Source organism: Telopea speciosissima, unplaced genomic scaffold (genome assembly GCF_018873765.1).
Source record: "Telopea speciosissima isolate NSW1024214 ecotype Mountain lineage unplaced genomic scaffold, Tspe_v1 Tspe_v1.0070, whole genome shotgun sequence".
Classification (NCBI taxonomy): domain Eukaryota; kingdom Viridiplantae; phylum Streptophyta; class Magnoliopsida; order Proteales; family Proteaceae; genus Telopea; species Telopea speciosissima.
This window is the reverse complement of record NW_025317406.1, coordinates 55,731-74,151: the sequence shown is the minus strand read 5'-3', so window position 1 is coordinate 74,151 and position 18,421 is coordinate 55,731. Positions and strand designations below refer to the sequence as shown.

Genomic DNA, 18,421 nt, shown 5'->3' with positions numbered 1-18,421 from the left:
TGGATTACTCAGGAGAAAAGGGGTGAAATTAAATTTAATAAAATGAGTCAAAATTTCACTGAAATCTAGTTGAAATGACTGAAATTTCGGTCAAAAATATGGTAATGGTTGTAGAGGCGACACCTGTTTCGTCTCGAGGCTTCTTGAAACCAAAATATGTTGCTGTCATGTAGAGCGAAATTTCGAACCATATCAAATACAAGGGGGAGGGGGGGTACAATGTGTGTCTGGCCATATGGTTGACCATGGCCCACAACATCCAACCACATGGGACATGTGGCCAATCCAGAAGGCACACTGTGAATCAAACAATATGGATGGCCATACAAGTCCCCTATGTGGCTCAAATTAGGCCATCTATTGCCCTAGGCTTAAAAATAAATCCAACTCTTCATAGAAGCATTTCATAGTCAGTAGCCAGAAAAATACAAACTGGGCATACAGAGTTACACATGCTTATCAATAACAAAAATGTTACTTAAGAGCAGAACATATTATTCCATAAAAAATGTCAACAACAATGACTTTTGAAACAAATATGTTCCAAGAAAAGAGATTGATTACCATTTTCGTGTAAAAAATCAGCAATTGATCTTGCTTTTCCATGGGCTTGATCAAGGATTTTCTCCGGAGCCTCCATCTTCAAAGGTAACCTTGCAAATTTCTCCCTCAGATGCAATATATCTTCTCCTACAGCATCAGAAGGTTAGATAGGGAAGAATTTAAGCAAAAATAACATCTCTTTTTTTGATTGACCTCCTGCAAGTTAAAGAAAGGAGGAGGTCAAATCAAATACAGTACAGCCCGCTGTTCAAGTTAGTGAATTAGTGAAGTTATTTCATTATAATTCGACTTAACAAACAAGAACAGCCTTCTTTGACATCAATCAAACAGCTTCTTACCAGTCCTTTTTGGCAGTAACAAAAAGGATCAAAATAATGTTGAAAAGACAGAGAACTCTACAATTTGATGCTCAAACCAAGAGAGAAAGGAAAAAAGTCACAAAACCTTACATCAAATACGAACAATCCAAAAACTACTGCACTTCTCATTCCCTAGCCATTCTGTTGCTAGACCATGATCAAGGTCTACTATATAGGTAAATGGCCTTTAATTTTGTGTATGTTTATGATAAATAAAAATTCCAGGACCAGAAAGAACCTCTCTAATTACATACCTAAATCAGCACCACTGAATGTCTCTCTTTTGTTGTGCAGAAATTTTCCCAAGGCATGAAACAGAGAAAGTGTCTCATCTCGGCCGAAAGCCAAAGAACATCTATCATCCAGTAGACTAAGTTCCTTTGAATTTTCATTGGAGTGGTTGGTAGACAGAGTGGATGAAGGCAAAGAAAGCAACTGGTTTGGTCTCAGACACAAGTACTGTAAAGATGTAATTGCATGTCTGATGTCACCTCCGCTCGATTTTGCTATCTGATCAATATGTTCGTCAGTCATACTACACTGCTCTTCTTTGCATATTCGAGAAAGCATCTTCTTGATAGAATTTACAGTAACAGGATTAAAGGACACCTGAAATGGGTCCAACAGGAAGAAGTTGAAGTGGATAAACAGTAGAAATTTGGAATTCCTGAAGACACTATTGAAGATCCAGTCAAGTTTGTTCAGATAACTACCTTAGAAGCACCAGCATTCTCAAGAGATGATTTAAGTTCCTCCCAGTAAAGTTTTGTGGGGTCATTGGTGTCAGCTTTTCCATACTCGGTAATCAATATAACTGTTGGGATCTGAGTTGACCGAGCAAGAACATGCAAGCAGTTGCTTAGTCTTCCATAAGCAACTCTGCCATTTGTGAGGGGAAGATCATCAACCAAGAGTATGGCTGGTTTGTTTGATCCTTCCGTAGAGGCCAATGGAAGCAATGGATACTTTCTTATTCTCTCAACAAAGGACTGAAATTCATCCAACTTTGACACGTACTGAATTCCTAACACATCAGGAGTTAGAAAGTCAATAATATGATAGGCAGTTAGGCCCCACAAATCGCCATGTAACCAGTGAATTTTGCATCTACAAACATTAATGGTATAATACTGCTAAAAAAAAAGGGCGTACCCAGTGCACGAGGCTCCCGCCACTACAGAGTTTGGGGAGGGTCATATTGTATAATACAACTAGTTTACAAAAATTTGCATTTACAAACATTAAATGCATAAAACTATTAATTCACAGAAGATGATTATGGTTCATTTATCTGGCAAGGGTTATAGCTTATAGTCAGTGCATTTGATAAGAGGTTTTTTCCCCCTTTTTTATCCTTCAGTAGAAGCAACCTTACTGTTTCACTTATTTGGCCAATAAATGGAGAATAAAAAAGCTCAAGTTGAACCATATGTTCCCTATTCTAGAGAAATACACTGGAAATTGTAGGATCATTAACCGCCTTGGAAATGACTGCCTTGCCCCCATGAAAAGGCAGAAATCCCATGGGGCAAGGCATTCATTTCCAAGGTGGTTATGTGTTTTGTTCCTTTTCCCTAATTGAAAAATCACATTTCTTCATATAAAATACCAAATTTCGAGTAAAAATTGTCGAAATTAGGAAAATGTGTCCAATTGATAGAATGCTTTAAATTTCTTCAAGAACTTACAAATCATTGAGAATTCAAACCTCTCTAAACTCATCTAAGCTCACACGGCAAGATTGCAAAGAGATATTTGGCTTGAAACTCAAGAAAGAAATGTCCCTAAATCTTTCCATCTTGGTTCAAAAGTTTTTCTAGATTACATACGGAAAATGATACAATATGCTACACTATACACTAGCAACCTAGGGTCCGAAGCCAAACACTCGAATTTAGCTAGATGTTCTCCAGTATTAAATGTTTCAGGCCTGCATGTTAAAAACATAGTTTTTTTTCCAATATATTAATTCAAACATACGTAATCATGCTTAAATACATACTCCTTGAAGTTTCAGGGAAAATTTCACTTTTTGAGTACTGAAAAGCACCAGATTTCGGTGGGTTTTGGCCAATTTCAGTGGCACATTTCAGTATGGACCAGTTTGACATAGTCACTGAAATTGAAACCTTGGACCTTGCTTAAAATTTTAACTTCTATACACCATGCAACATGACAATCTGCCATACCCCCATCTTGTTTTAAGTACTAGGTTCCATATATGCAACAAGCATAGTTGTCGCGGCGTCACGGCGATCCAAGTCGATGGAGGGGTGTCACGTCGATATATCGACATGGCGATCATGTCGACCATGGCAGAATTGTAATTAAATCCAAAGTTGAATGGCAAAGTTGAATGGAAAACTAGTAGATAAATCAAGATTTATAAGAGCAATGGCAGAATTGTAATTAAATCCAAAGTTGAATGGCAAACTAGTAGATAAATCAAAATTTATAAGAGCAATGGCAGAATTGTAATTAATCTGAAGTTGTAAAGGCGTGGCAGAACTGTAATTTAATGGAGTTAAAGAGAAAACTGAATGGGCTAAACAGAATAGCAATAGAGAGTATAGGGGGCTTTATATAAATAATATAAGTTGTCCTTACTTGCAATTTTAAAGACTTAATGTCTTGTTCAACCTTGCAATAACACGATAGAAAGAGAGGCAGAGAGGCGGTCAACTGGGGTAGTTCCAGCAGAGGAAACTCTTTATGAAGATGATTCTCCCTGCAATTTCTGGAACAAAAAACCAGGTCTGCCGATCCCAACGAGAAATAGCCCCAAAATTCTGCTGGCAACCGAATGGTGAGATCTGAAATCAGATCTGGCAGATGTCTTAGTTGCAGGTTACTTTGTTGGAAGCAGTGTGATATGCATCTTCTGGGTTAAAATAGAAGATTTAGGGAAACAGGGAGTGGGTCTAAGGTTGGGGAAGAAACAAAAAATTAAAGAAGAAGAAATCGAAGAGGGAAAGAGAAACAGGACGCCATGGCGTAGGTCGATATGAACATGTCTCCAACGCCATGGCGACGATATGGCGACACCATGACAACTATGGCAACAAGAGGGCAATAGAAATGAACGTTCTCCATGAGAACAAGGGGGTAATAGAAATGAATGTTTACCATGACCAGGCTCCATCAAAGCTTATTCTGAGGCAATGGAATCTTAGGGTTAGGGGTGTTTCTAAATCCGACAGAAGATTGCTGCTCCAACACAGTGAATTAAAGAAGCTATCCAAATCAAAGTGAGAGGTACAAATTCATCAAACCAACCCAAAATGATGTCATAACATAGCTTACTGGGCCAAATGAGGCCAACAAATTTCCAAAAAAATAAATCATTAAGGAGTTTCTAAACAACCATTTTCCCTTTATAATCATTGTCAAAATGAGTAGTAGTAAGGATCTTAATAAACACATTGCGTTGGGAAATATGGGTTCAGAAAACTGCTCCAGGACACATGGCACCTTCAGGCTCCAGAAGAGTAGGGAGGGTTAGGGTTCATGTGTTTAGGTTGTCTCTGCATCTCCGGTACACTTCCACTTCTCAAAAGATTGAGGAGCTTTGCGAAGGCTTTCTGAAAGTGGTATTGGCAGGTTGCTTTTGCTGGAAGTTGGGATGGGTGAGGATCCTAGTTAGGACTGTCCTTTGATTTACAGTTCCAGTTAATTTGGTAGACAGAGATTGCCTAGATTTATAAAGGCAAGCTGGGAAATTGCCTTATGCACTGGATGTTGCAAGCTTAAGTCACATATTTTTTTTCACTACATCTTAATATCATGTTGTGTTGTTAAGTGCATTCACTGTCTATCAATTTGAATGCATTTAAATTATTACCGCTCTTGCAATGAAATTATAAGGACTGTTATAAGCCACACCCATGGTTTAAAGTATCAGTCCATGCCATATCGGCCGATACGATACATACAGATAAGTATCTTTTTTATAGAAAATGATGTGTCTCAGTTGGTATCGTACTTACGATACGTACGTTAAAGGAACATCGATATGTATCAGCCGATACAGCTCGATACAGACAGATACATACCGATATGGTCGGTACCAACTGATACACATTGATACGGCCATTAAAGGCCCATTCGACTATCAGACTATGATTTTGTTTTTGAGATTAAAAATTGAAGGAGATTTTCCAGAAAAAGGTAGGTTTCTGAAAAACTTGATCTTTGTGTTTAAACCATGGTTTTTAATCCTATTTTTTACTATAAATCGATATATTTAGGTAAAACTAAGTTAGTTGATGCATAAACTTGATCATTTGCAAGGATTTGTACTCAAATCAGCGAAAGTTTCTCGTCTTGTTATACATTGTTCTCCATTTTGGTGTTTATGCATGATGCATGTTATTTATTGCTTATTTATTAATCTAATTTTGCTCCAAAAGTGTATTTTCATGTGTACCTTGACCATTTCCATGCGTATTTGTAGAGTACGATACATATCTACAATACGATACATCTCTTAAAATCACCCTTCCAATACGATACCTGATACCGATACTTAAAACCTTGGCCATACCTAGTATGGGGATTCATAGTAGCCGAGTCCATAGTTCAAAAACTCACTGAAATTTTCATCGGATATCTCAACCTGCTCAGGACGAAATAACATACAAAATATGAAACATGCATAGTCTCGACCGAGAATTCCGAAATTTTGGCGAGATTTCAGTACTGTTTGTACCATCCCGCCAAAACGATACAAAGCCTTATATAAAAAGGCAATGTCTCGAAAGTTATGTTCGAAACTTCAACAAAACTCGAAAATTCCGTGGGTTTTGACCTGGAGAAGGGGAAAAAGCCTGGAATCTTGATTTTTTTGCCAATTCACCACTCCATATCTAAGATAGCATGTAGATGAGACCATTACAGTGACTGATACCCAAGGATAGATTACATGCAGTATGTAGATGAGACCATTTACAAGGCAGCTGTGGAGGACTACTTTCGTTTCTTCTCGAAAACTATGACGTAGCATTCATATGTGATGCAAACAGAGGACAACGCACGTCGGCTCCATCGGACCATAAGTTGACTTGATCCAGCACATCACAGTTCATATCAGTAGACAGTCACAGACTCACAATATTGTGTTGTTGGGACATGGAAGACTAGGGTGTTTATGACATATGTCGTATGTATTGTTCACAATACTTGGGTGTTTATGTAATATGCATTGTTCACTGTACTTTGTAGTTTCTACTTTAAGTCTTTAACTATTTCTTAAATAATTATTCAATATTATGTGTCTTCATTCATTATTGCATAATTTACTTGTTTTACTTGCCATTTATGTCTCATAGCACTCGAACAATGTGTAGAATAGGCAAATATTAGATAAGGGTTCGACGTGATGCAGGTTTTTCACCAAACTGGGCTTCTTTTATTAGGAATAAGTCTAGAATTGGATAATATACATGTTGGGCCTTTGATCCCATGGGTTTTCTATGTAATAGGCCACTTTTATGGGCCTAAATTATGGGTACTAAGGTTACATACGGGATTAGTTAGTAGATTTCTTTTTATTTGGTTAATGGTCATGTGACTTGGTTAAGTGGTCATTTGACTATGTAATTGTTATTTAAGTTGGGCTGGATTAGGACTCTATAAGTCCAGTCATGTTTTGAGTCTATTTCCTTTAATATTTCAGTTTCCTAGTCAGTTAAAGTTACCTAATAGGTTAAGGATTTGATTAGGCCTTTCCTTTTTAGAGTAGGAGTCTATTTTTGGGTCTTTTATATAAGGTTGTAAGGTGGGCACACATGGAACACGAATTTGATTAATGAAAAAGCTTTTGCTGCTCTTTTCTTCTTCTCCATTGAAGATTTGTCTTGTGTTTGATCAAGGCTGGTAGGATTGGTGTTTGATCCAATCGACACCTTGCGGAGTGAAGCCCAGGTGGATCATTTGAAGGAATCAGTGTTTGATCTGATTGACACCTTGCGATGGGAAGCCCGGGTGAGTTGAATTAGTTATTGTTAACAAAACATGAATTTCGTGAATGGCTTGAATGATCAATGAGATCAGTCAAGCTCTCTATTTATAATAATAATAATAAAAGAGATTACAAAGGGAAATACTGTTCAGGACACTGTTCAAGTGAACAGTGTCACATCCCGAATTACAATTCTACCCTTGTTCAAAAGTAAATAAATAAAGCATAAATAAAATACTAAAAATACCCTTATAATATCGGGTAACACATCTCAACACTCCCCCTCAAGTTGGGGCATAGATATCACACATGCCCAACTTGACTAGACTAGGATAAAACAACTACCCACTCAACCCTTTGGTGAAGACATCAGCCAATTGATCTCCAGACTTCACATAAGGGATATAAATCTGCCCACTCTCTAACTTCTCTTTGATGAAATGTCTGTCAATCTCCACATGTTTGGTACGGTCATGCTGCACTGGATTGTGGGCAATGCTAATTGCTGCTTTGTTGTCACAGTACAACATCATTGGAAGATGAACAGAACCACGGATATCAAGGAGTAAACTCTGATGCCACAGTAACTCACATATGCCCTGGGCCATAGCACGGAATTCAGCTTCAGCACTAAATCTTGCCACAACATTTTGCTTTTTATTTCGCCATGTGACCAAATTTCCTCCAACAAAAGTACAATAGCCGGAGGTAGATTTCCTGTCAGGGTTACCACCCCAGTCAGCATATGTGTAAGCCTCAATGCGAAGATGGTCATGAGGAGACAAAAGGATCCCCTTTCCTGGAGCTGACTTCAAGTAATGGAGAATACGAAGAACAGCAGCCATGTGAGTGGAATAAGGATCATGCATGAACTGGCTCACAAGACTCACAGCAATGGCAATATCTGGTCTGGTATGGGAGAGATAAATCAGCTTGCCCACCAATCGTTGATATCTGCCCTTATCAATAGGTTCACCATCCTTCTCTTAAAGACGGGTAGTAGCTTCCAAGGGAGTGTCACAAGGATGACAGCCAAGCAAACCAGTCTCTGATAGTAAATCTAGAACATACTTTCTCTAGGAGAGCAAGATGCCTTTTGGAGAACAGGCAACTTCAATCCCAAGAAAATATCTTAGTTGTCCCAGATCTCTTATGTCAAATTCCCGTTCCAAGAAAGCCTTCAGGTGAGAAACTTCATCTGTATCATTACCAGTCACAACTATGTCATCAACATAAACTATGAGAAGAGTGACCTTTTCTCCCTTTCGCTTGATGAACAGAGTGTGATCAGCAATACTCTGTTTGTATCCACAGGAGACCATGGCTTTATGAAACCTACCAAACCATGCCTGTGGAGATTGCTTCAACCCATAGAGTGCCCTTTTGAGCCTACAAACTTTCCCATGGGTCTTGTCAGAGGAAAAACCCGGAGGAACATCCATATAAACCTCCTCTTCCAACTCCCCATGAAGAAATGCATTTTTTACATCCAACTGTTGTAGGTCCCAGCCAAAGTTGACAGCACAAGACAATAAGACCCGGACAATGTTCAACTTCGCAACAGGGGCAAATGTCTCTTGGTAGTCGATCCCATAAGTTTAAGTGAAGCCTCTGGCCACAAACCTAGCTTTATATCTATCCATTGTTCCATCTGGCTTCTGCTTGACAACAAATACCCATTTGCACCCGACTGGTTTCTTACCCGAAGGAAGAACAACTAGCTCCCATATCTCATTTTTAAGTAAGGCCGTCATTTCTTCCATCATGGCTGCTTTCCACATTGGATCTGCAATCGCCTCCTGCCATTTCTGAGGAATAGAAATAGAGGCAAGAGAAGAAACAAATGCACGATAGGAAGGAGATAAAGCATCATAGGAAACAACATTGGAAATGGGGTGTTGGGTGCATGACCTAACGCCTTTACGAACAGCGATAGGTAAGTCAAGGGAAGGATCCTTACCAGATGATGTAGCAGGGTCTGGATCTGGATCAAGTGCAGACGATTGTGGAGGTGGTATGGTGGTGGTGGTAGTCTCAACTTGTCCTGTGCGCTCCAGGGTATATACCTTATCAACAGGGATTTGACTGATTGGTCTACGCTCCCCCTGAATAGGAGCCACTGTAGGAGCTGAAGTTACAGAGGGCTCCCCCTGAATAGAAGCCGGAAGAATAGCAGACAAATCTTCAAAACCCTGATCCTGCTCCCCCTGAAGAGGTGTCTGGGAATAATATGACAAGGACTCATGAAAGACAATATCCATAGAGACAAAAGTACGACGAGAAGGTGGATGGTAACACTTGTATCCTTTCTGGGTCGCAGAATAGCCCAAAAAAATACACCCAATGCTCCGTGGATCAAATTTCCTATAAGGATGATGATTGCGGACATAGCAAACACAACCAAAAACTTTGGGGGGAACCACAAAGGAGGAGGAACCCTGGAGGAGATCAACAGGGGAACAACCATCAAAGACACGGGTAGGGACACGGTTGATGAGATAAGCAGCGGTAAGAATGGCATCACCCCAGTAGTGAGAAGGAACCTGCCGTGCAAACATAATGGCCCGAGCTACCTCAAGGAGATGTCTATTTTTCCTTTCAGCAACCCCATTCTGGGCAGGTGTGTCAACACAGCTAGTCTGATGGACAATACCATGTGCAGCCAAATAAAGTTGGAACTGACCCTCCATGTACTCTCTACCATTATTACTACGCAAAATGCGCAAGGTGGCAATGAATTGGGTCTGAACCATACGATGAAATAACTGAAAACAGCGGAAGACTTCACTTTTATGGCTCATCATGTACACCCAAGTGGCACGAGTATAACAATCAATAAACGAGACAAACCATCGATGACCAAAAAAGGAAGTACAACGGACAGGGCCCCACACATCAGAATGAACCAAAGCAAAAGGAGACTCACTTCTTATATTTAATGAAGAATAACTGGAACGAGTCTGTTTGGCCAAAACACAAGCCTCACATAAAAACTCATTCCTATTACAATACTTAATCAAGCGCGGAAACAAAAGAGACAAAGTACTAAGGGATGGATGACCAAGTCGACAGTGCCAGAGATGAAGGTCAGGGGACGAGGTGGACTGTAAATGATGAGCTGTAGAGAAAGCCGAATGCAAAGTAGAAGGCTGACCTGGGTCAAGTAAGTAGAGACCACCCTGCATCTTAGCACTCCTAATCGTGCGCCCCGTCTCTAGATCCTGTATGACACAATAAGAAGGGGAAAAAGTCAGTTTGCAGTTCAGATCTCTAGTTAGTCTACTAATAGAGAGAAGGTTGGTAGAAAAGGACGGAACATGCAAAACAAATTTTAATGACAGGGTAGGTGAGCAGCGTATGGAACCCTTCCCATTAATAGGAGAAAGGGAACCATTAGCTACTCGAACACTGTCTTTGCCAGAAGATGGAGAATAAAGATGAAATACATGGGAGGAGCCAGTCATGTGGTCAGTGACACCGGAATCTATAATCCAAGGACTGGATACAGCCGATGCACACAGACTACTGACTGGAGTACCTGAGGCAAAATTAGAACCAAGAGGGGCAGCAGGTGTAAATGCCGTAGTGGAGGCAGCGGAAAAGGCCTGTAGCATGCGACGGAAAGCTAGGAGCTCATCTTGAGTAAGCCCAATGTCAGATGAAAGGGCAGCAGCAGCAGTAGTAGGAGAATCAGTCATATGAGCCTTGGGCTTAAACTTCCCACGAGCTTTCTTTTCCTCAAAATCAGCAGACTTCCCATGGAGCTTCCAGCATTGAGCCTTAGTATGATAGAGTCTGTTGCAGTGTTCACACTTGACAGGACCTTTAGGGACAGCAGTACCACCATCAGTAGTGGTAAGAGCAGCAGTACTGGAAGCAACTTGTAAGGCGGATCGATCAACAGTAGAGGAATGCAGCATAGCCGCCCGACGAGATTCCTCATTATGAACCAAGGCAAAGGCCTGCTCTAGGGATGGAAAAGGGGACTGCCCAAGTACTTGCGCCCGAATAGGATCAAACTCCATATTTAGTCCAGCCAAAAAATCATACACGTATTTTGTCAATGTGTTTGCGATAGGCAGCCAGATCAGTAGTAGTAGAGGGCTGATAGCCAGAGTAATGATCCAATTGCTGCCACATGTTCTTGAGGGCAGCATAGTATTTGGAGACAGAGAGCTCCTGTTGGGTAGTGGCATTAGCCTTCTTTCTAATCTCATTGACCTATGCATCATTCCCCGTGCGACCATAAGTCTCTTTGGCACCATTCCAGATAGTATGGGTTGTGTCCAGTAGAAGAAAATTGTCTGAGATATCCCCTTGCATAGCATGGATCAAGTAGGACATCAGCATCGCATCATTAGATAACCACTTGTTGAGCTGAGAACCCTCTTCCACTGGTTTAGTTGTTGCCCCAAGAAAATGGCCAGTGAGGAAACGGCCAGCTACTGTCAAATAGGTAGACCGAGACCACTTCAGGTAGTTAGAGCCATCAAGTTTGATTGGGGCAGCAAGGAGAAGAAAATCAATCCAGGGCTGGCCATCAATGCCAGAAGAGGCCGAAGAAGATCTAAACCAATCATTGCAGCAGGCAACCAATCTTCAATGAAGCAGCAAACAGCCAAAAAATATCTAAAAAAATTCTGGAATCGACCCCAAATAGAAGAGTGCTGTATTGGAGCAAAAAAACTCAGATATGTAGGCTGGGAATGATGTCGAATGAAGGCAGCAAAGGTGCCAATCAGATACAGTAGGAACCAGCAGCCCAACCCCAAGATCGATTAATGTCAGGGTTTTGAAAAAAACCCTGAGAAGAGAGATCGATAAGGGGTTGGGGTCTTCAACCAATCTGATGAAGTGAATAGGGGCTGAGAACAATATCAAATAAAGATCCCATAATAGAAGATGCAGCCGAAACAGATGTAGAGGCCTGATCTCCAAAAAAAATAGGAATCTTCAAATCGCAAACAGTTCTTCAGCTCCACTCGATCAAAAAAAGAGGCATAAAAAAGGAGGTATGTTGGGGCAGCAGCTAGATCATTACGATCACCTCAGTAGTGCACTAGTGCTGCCCCTGATGGGGGAAGAAGAACCAAAAGAAATGAAGAAAGAAGAAGGGAAGAAGCTCGATGGAGGGAAGGAGAAAAAAAAAAATCGAAGGGAGGGAGGTGGGTTTTGAAAACCTAGATCAGAGTGTATTTGGCTCTGATGCCATGTTAACATGAATTTCGTGAATGGCTTGAATGATCAATGAGATCAGTCAAGCTCCCTATTTATAATAATAATAATAAAAGAGATTACAAAGGGAAACATTGTTCACGACACTGTTCACGTGAACAGTGTCACAGCCCAAATTACAATTCTACCCTTGTTCAAAAGTAAATAAATAAAGTATAAATAAAATACCAAAAATACCCTTATAATATCGGGTAACACATCTCAACAGTTATTTGTTTTCTCCATTGCTGTTACGTTCAAGTTCTACATTCAAATTCTGATTTCAAGAGTGATTCTACAGCATCGAGCACCGTTCAAGTCTACAACATCACCCCAAGTTTGATCCAATCTGTTCTTCATCCACAAGTAAGTCCAGAACTAAAAACCTGCAAACATTCTTCCCTTCTAGAAGATCACATGCAAGATGATTTTCGCGAGAATTTTGCCCAGCCAAATCTAACCATTAGATACTGCTAAAATTTTGATCGAATCTTCCTCAAACCCTACAAGAGACTCTATCCAAATTTCATTATCATCCACCCAGCCGATTGTCTGAAATTATACTTTTACCCCTCTCTCCTATCGCTACTAGGAAACGTCCATAACTCCAGATTTAACCATCTGATTTAGCCATAAATTTCAGCATATATTCCCCTCCATCATCGTCCACCTTTCAAAACCCTAAACCTAACTTGCTGCCAATTCATTCCAGCATACATTCCTCCATCAAAACGTAACGTAACCTTCATTGATAAACTCCCCTACATCTTCCTAGCATAACCAACACCTCAAACCCTAACCCTAACCAAACCATAACCCTAATTTTGACCTAAAACCAATTTTTACCATAATCGGACTACCAGTTCATAGTAGATCCTGTTGTACTGGCTCCTAGTTGGTCCTCCACAAATCTAGGACTACATTATGACGTTTACTGCCAATCAAGGGTGCAAATCCAAAACACCAAATTGGGTGCTTTTTTTTTTTTACAATTTGAAGATTTAAATATGTTTTTTAAACCTAAAACAAGCTTCCCCTAAAGTTCCAGAGCCAACTATGGCCATTTTCCCACCAAAAAATCAAAACGAAACCAAAAAAAAATGTTTCAAATTTTGAAGTTTTGGTAACACCGAAACAAGACGAGTTTTCGAACTATGGCTGAGTCACATATACATCTTTAATGGTTAGACATAAGTGAGCTTGCATACAGAGCCCATACCCAACACTAGCACCTGAACCCAAGTAACAGACCCACTGAATGAGCCTACAAGTATCATGATCAGATTATTAAGTTAAAATTTTATTTTCAACCATACCTGTCATGTACCACATTTTAGAGCATCAAATATAAAACTTTAGGCCTAGGAAATTGATTAGGCAGGATTCAGGGTGGCAATGCCATAGGATTAACAGGGGCTGTGCCCCTACCCTAATGTTTAGGGTATGCTGGGACCCTTATCAAGTATGGTATTTGAAAAACCTTGGGTACCCATCTTGTTTATCTTATGATTGGCAAGTTCCATGCATGTTTCATGGAAGCAGGGAGTAACGGGGTATTCTAATCAGTAATCACCTAAGGGATTTGGGTTAGGAAAACTCATGATCCAGGATTGCAGAGTTGGGACTCAAAATAGAAATCAGAATTTAGCAACTTCCCAAATAGCATCCTCAATTTAGAAACTCAGAAAATAACAAGTTGCAAAAATTAGTAACTAACAAAATAGCAACTAAAAGATTTAGAAGATAGAGAATAGAAACTGAAATTGAAATTAGAAACAAGGAACAGAAATAGAAAGTGAGTTCAGAACCAGAGTTAAAAACCAGAAATAGTAACTTACAGAATTAGATAGTAAAGAACTGAAAATAGAAACTGGAACCAGAAATTAGAAATTAATGGAAATTAGAAACAAGATGGTTAAAAATAAAAACTGAAGAATAGAAGTTCAGTCTCATACGCAGAGATTTCTGAAAACAAACTAGTAAATGGAATTCTGAAATCGAAGGGATTGCTCCGGTTTGACATATCAGAAAATAGAGCTAGTATGTGCAAACCTGAGAGGAAACACGGCAGGAAAATTGTCATTAGACCATCAGTAGCATCACAATTCACACAAGATAGTAATCAGCAACTAACATCCAACAGAATAGTGCAAGGTTCAGGAAAGTGCAAAGTCTGCTGACTGCAATGTATGAATAGAACAGAAACTGACTTTAACAAATTCATAAAGAAGTAGAAGATATGTTAGGTTTCTCACCCAACTGAGAAGGAAACACACCAACTCCAGCCTTGGATTCCCACCAAGTTTTCCCTACTACATCTCACAGTAGAGCAGTTCTATATCCCACAGAACCATGCTCTGTCTCTCACAGAACTCACAAACTCAAGGCTAAATTGATGCAGATTCATCACCAAACATGGCTTGTTTTCTTAGGAATAAGTCTAGGGCTGGGTTCTATACATGTTGGGCCTTTGATCCCATGGGTTGTCAATCAAATAGGCCACTTTTATGGGCCTAAAGTATAGGTAATAAGGTTGCATACGGGATTAGCTAGTTTACTTCTTTACTTAGTTTATTTTTAAGTTGGTTTGGGTTAATTCAATTGAACCGGTTGGTTCAGTTTAAGTTATGGTCCAGTCTAGTGGTCTAGCTGAAGTTATTTACTTTTTAATTTTCATTGTTAGTAGTTAGCTTCTATTTTCATAATTAGTAGCGGTCAACAATTAGTAGTTCACATCAGTTTAGAAACTGATTGTGTCTTGTACTTCAAGCAAAGGGGACCAATTGGAAACTTTCAATTTTTGAAACTTTCTAATTGTGGACCCTTGCTGCTCCTTTCTAATATTATACAAAGCAACCCAAGGGGCTGAAGAGCCCACGACTTTGGCTTCAACTCTGTGCTGCTGTTTGCATGCTTGCTCCTATGGAGTTTCCTTAGTGTTTGATCTCAGATGGAACTATGGAAGGGGCTGGTGTTCGATCCAGTCGACTCCTTGCGGTGGGCCCAGGAGGCTGATTCAAGCTTGGTTCTTCATCCCAACACTGTTCTACTGCCATTAGAAGTTATCTTCAACCTTCAAACCACTCTGCTGCAAGTCTCAGACCAGCACTGTGGTTAGTTTTTAATTTTGAATCAACCTTCTATTTCTGTCCCCTCACTCCTTTGCACTATCTACTCATTACTTTTCTTCAAACTTTCCAGCATACCTTCCCCTCTCTAAGACCTCCATTCGATCCCTGTTTCAGTCTCCTCTGCCCAGCAGATTGGCTGCCATTGAATTTCTCTCAAGATTCCCAAAACCCCAGTTTTCTGTACTAATTTTGAAATCGGCAAAGGGGAAACCTGCTGCTGATTTGGTTTTGGTTTATCCCCTTCAATCCCCTACTATTTTAGACCTATTCCATCATCTAACCTAACCCTAAACCTGTTCCTTAACCTATTCAATAATCCCATCCCTATTCCCATCGAGCTGAACCTTTTCCCTAATTTCAGATCCTGTTTTGGGACTGGTTGAACCTTCATTCCTGTCCTACATTATAAATTGTTTCTCAAATCGTTGACATAGCATGATTCCCTACTCCATTGTTTATAACCTTGCAACAATACAAGAAAATAGTATAGGCCTCTAGACTACTACAAGATAGAAACAAACTACTTAGTCCTGTATAGGCCTCAAATCCCTCATATCTAGACTTATAGAATTGGTTCATTACAATAGTAAAGGCAAAAATACCAAGCCCAAGGCCCATTAACCCATTTGGCATTCAAATTTAAGCCTAACTTGACCCAATCTTGAACCATAGGCTCAGTACTTCAGTTTGACCCAAGAAACTGAACTAAACCCAAACAACAGGCCCATCTTCTCTTCTTGCTGAAATTCCACATCAGGGTGGGTTTGGGTTGAGCAAAATTTAAGAGGATCAGTGGTGAAACTCACCCCAAAACATGCTTCATTGATGTCCCATTATTGATGAGTCCTGATTCTCTCTAAATGAGAAATTTCCCAAGACATAGTGGCTCAGATTGGTGTAAGGATTCTGCATTCATATGGAAAAATATGTGGACAGTAATTATATGATAAGCTGGATCAGCACCCATCCAAAAATGGCACATCCTGGATATTTTCTAAGGGAAAAAATAGCTAGAGTTTGAAAGAATTGTTATCATATGATATTTAGCTCTTTCACTAAACATTGAGACATATTGCACTGTCAAAAATGTTGAGAAGGATGAAGACAAGACTGAGGATAAAATTTGAATGAATTGTTATCACATGATATTTAGCTCTTTCACAAACCATTGAGACACATTGCACAGTCAAAATGTTGAGATGGATGAAGGCAAGACTGAGGATAAACATAAACAAAGGCATTGGAGGGAATTTAGAAATAACACCTTAGGAGAGAAGATTCAGGATAGTCAATTGTAATGGTTTGACCTGGCCAAATAAAGACCAACAGATAGACCAATGGGAACTGGAAAGGAATCATATGGTGCAAAATGGAGGCCTTAAAAAGAGGAGAGGAAGTCTGAATATCACTCTAGATTTAAAACACACACACGGAGAGTGAAGACATGAATGCTTACCAGTTAACAACAGAAAATATGGCCTTAAGTACAGTGGAATGGAAAAACATGATTCATGTAGCTGAACCCAAGTGGTAACAAGGCTTAGGATCTGTGTCACACCTCATGGTGAACTTGCCAAGATCTCAATGTAGTATGCACCAGAGTCTGACCAGACCCATGATTTGAGCATTATTAGGTAGTGGGAATTTTCTGAAAAATCATAAGAGTTATGTCCTTATGGAGGGATGCAAGTCATACTTCTATACATAGGTGATCTCCATGCAGGCATAGCAACAATATAATGGATCCTATGGGCTTCATCAATATTGTAGATTTCCAAGCAATTTACTGCCCTCAAGCTGGGTTGGGTAGTAAGATTCCTTTTGGCATGAGGAGCGGTGCAAACCTTACTTGGTAATGAATACAAGCAAACGAGAAATCCACAATTGAGGATTGCTACAAGTTCATAGCTTGAATTTAGCATGTTTTTCACTATTCAAGAGGCCACAAGTCATGTTCCCATCGGAGATGCTTCATCCCCCCTCTTTTTTCATGGTTGAGAATGATCAATGATATAAATTTTCTTTCTTTCCATTCTCTTTTCCTTCCGCCTTGCAAAAGATTAGTATTATTGCTTCACTTCTACATGTCATCATGCACAGCCATGCTAATCTTCGCTCCACTATTCCAATTTTATTGTATGTCTCTAAAGAGACCAAAAATTCATGTATCTAGTCTCACAATATGTAGATATGAGAAGTTTGAGAATCTATGTTTTACCTGAGAAATGTTGAGATGGATGGATGAAAAAACTAGAAAGACAAGAATCAGAAATGAATACATTCAAGGAAACTTTGGAAAAAGAGCAAAGAAGTGAAAGCTCAGAAACAATCATTAGAGATAGTTCCAGCATATAGAAAGAAGACCATAGGATGCAACATTCAGCAGTGACATGGTGCAAATTAGTGGTAATAGAAAGGCAAGGGGGGAGGCCAGTAATGGCAAAACCGAATAGGCTTTAGTCATGACACAGTACAAATCAGTTAACAGAAACTCTGGCCTCAAATAGACTCAGATAGTGGAACAGATTTGTATATCTGATATCAAATAGATGGAATAACACTTTGTAAGTAGAGCTGAGAACTTGTTTCTCCTAAGCTGAAGTGACAGGGATAACAATAAGAATATAGATAGGACACTCTTTTCCAACATCAAGCTAGGGCCCTATGGATATCACCTTGTATATCCTGAATTCCTGATAGGAGAGTATCCCCAACACCATCTGGGAGCATACTTTTTCATCCTCCCAGTTCGTCCAAAAGAAAGGGAAGCTTGTCAACCAGTTTCAAAGCATCTTCCTTTTCCTCGTTCACTCTATAGACTGTTCTGTCATTTGCTTGTTGTGCCATTAAGAGGATGAAAACTTGAAAAAAACTCTCCTTCCATCAGTTATGGCACCTATTTCCTTGAAAACTGCTTTAATATAGTATTTACAAGTGTCAAAAGGAATGAACTTGTGATCTTTGTAATTGTGACATCTTTAATAGTAAGTACATCGGCAAATACTTATAAAAAAAAAGGGGGAAAGAAAAAGGAAAAAGTGAACAAAATAAGAATGGTACAAGAAGGAAAACTTCATACTTCTGAAGCAGTATGCTATCAGTATCATTTCATGTTAACATGGAAAGGTAAGCTAAATAATTGGAAGCACTTGGTAACATAGAATTTTACTATTATTAAGGAGATGCTCGGGTGA

General features: G+C 39.6%; 1 protein-coding gene and 1 non-coding gene across 3 annotated transcripts in view; both read right to left on the bottom strand.

Annotated features, from left to right (window-relative positions):
- Window positions 1–18,421, bottom strand: part of LOC122647512 (cell cycle checkpoint protein RAD17) — a 45,501-nt gene that overhangs the window by 3,847 nt on the left and 23,233 nt on the right. Inside the window, exons 8-10 of one of the 2 annotated variants that reach the window (XM_043840903.1) lie at window positions 1,637–1,947; window positions 1,178–1,532; window positions 565–684 (exon numbers count right to left, since the gene is read on the bottom strand). In XM_043840903.1, the coding sequence (XP_043696838.1) occupies window positions 565–684; window positions 1,178–1,532; window positions 1,637–1,947 (786 nt within the window). Of the gene's footprint in view, window positions 1–564; window positions 691–1,177; window positions 1,533–1,636; window positions 1,948–18,421 lie in introns of both variants that reach the window. The other variant, XM_043840902.1, reaches the window with a different exon arrangement.
- Window positions 17,283–17,381, bottom strand: LOC122647515. Its single transcript, XR_006330913.1, has one exon. It is a non-coding gene; the product is annotated as a U6 spliceosomal RNA (small nuclear RNA).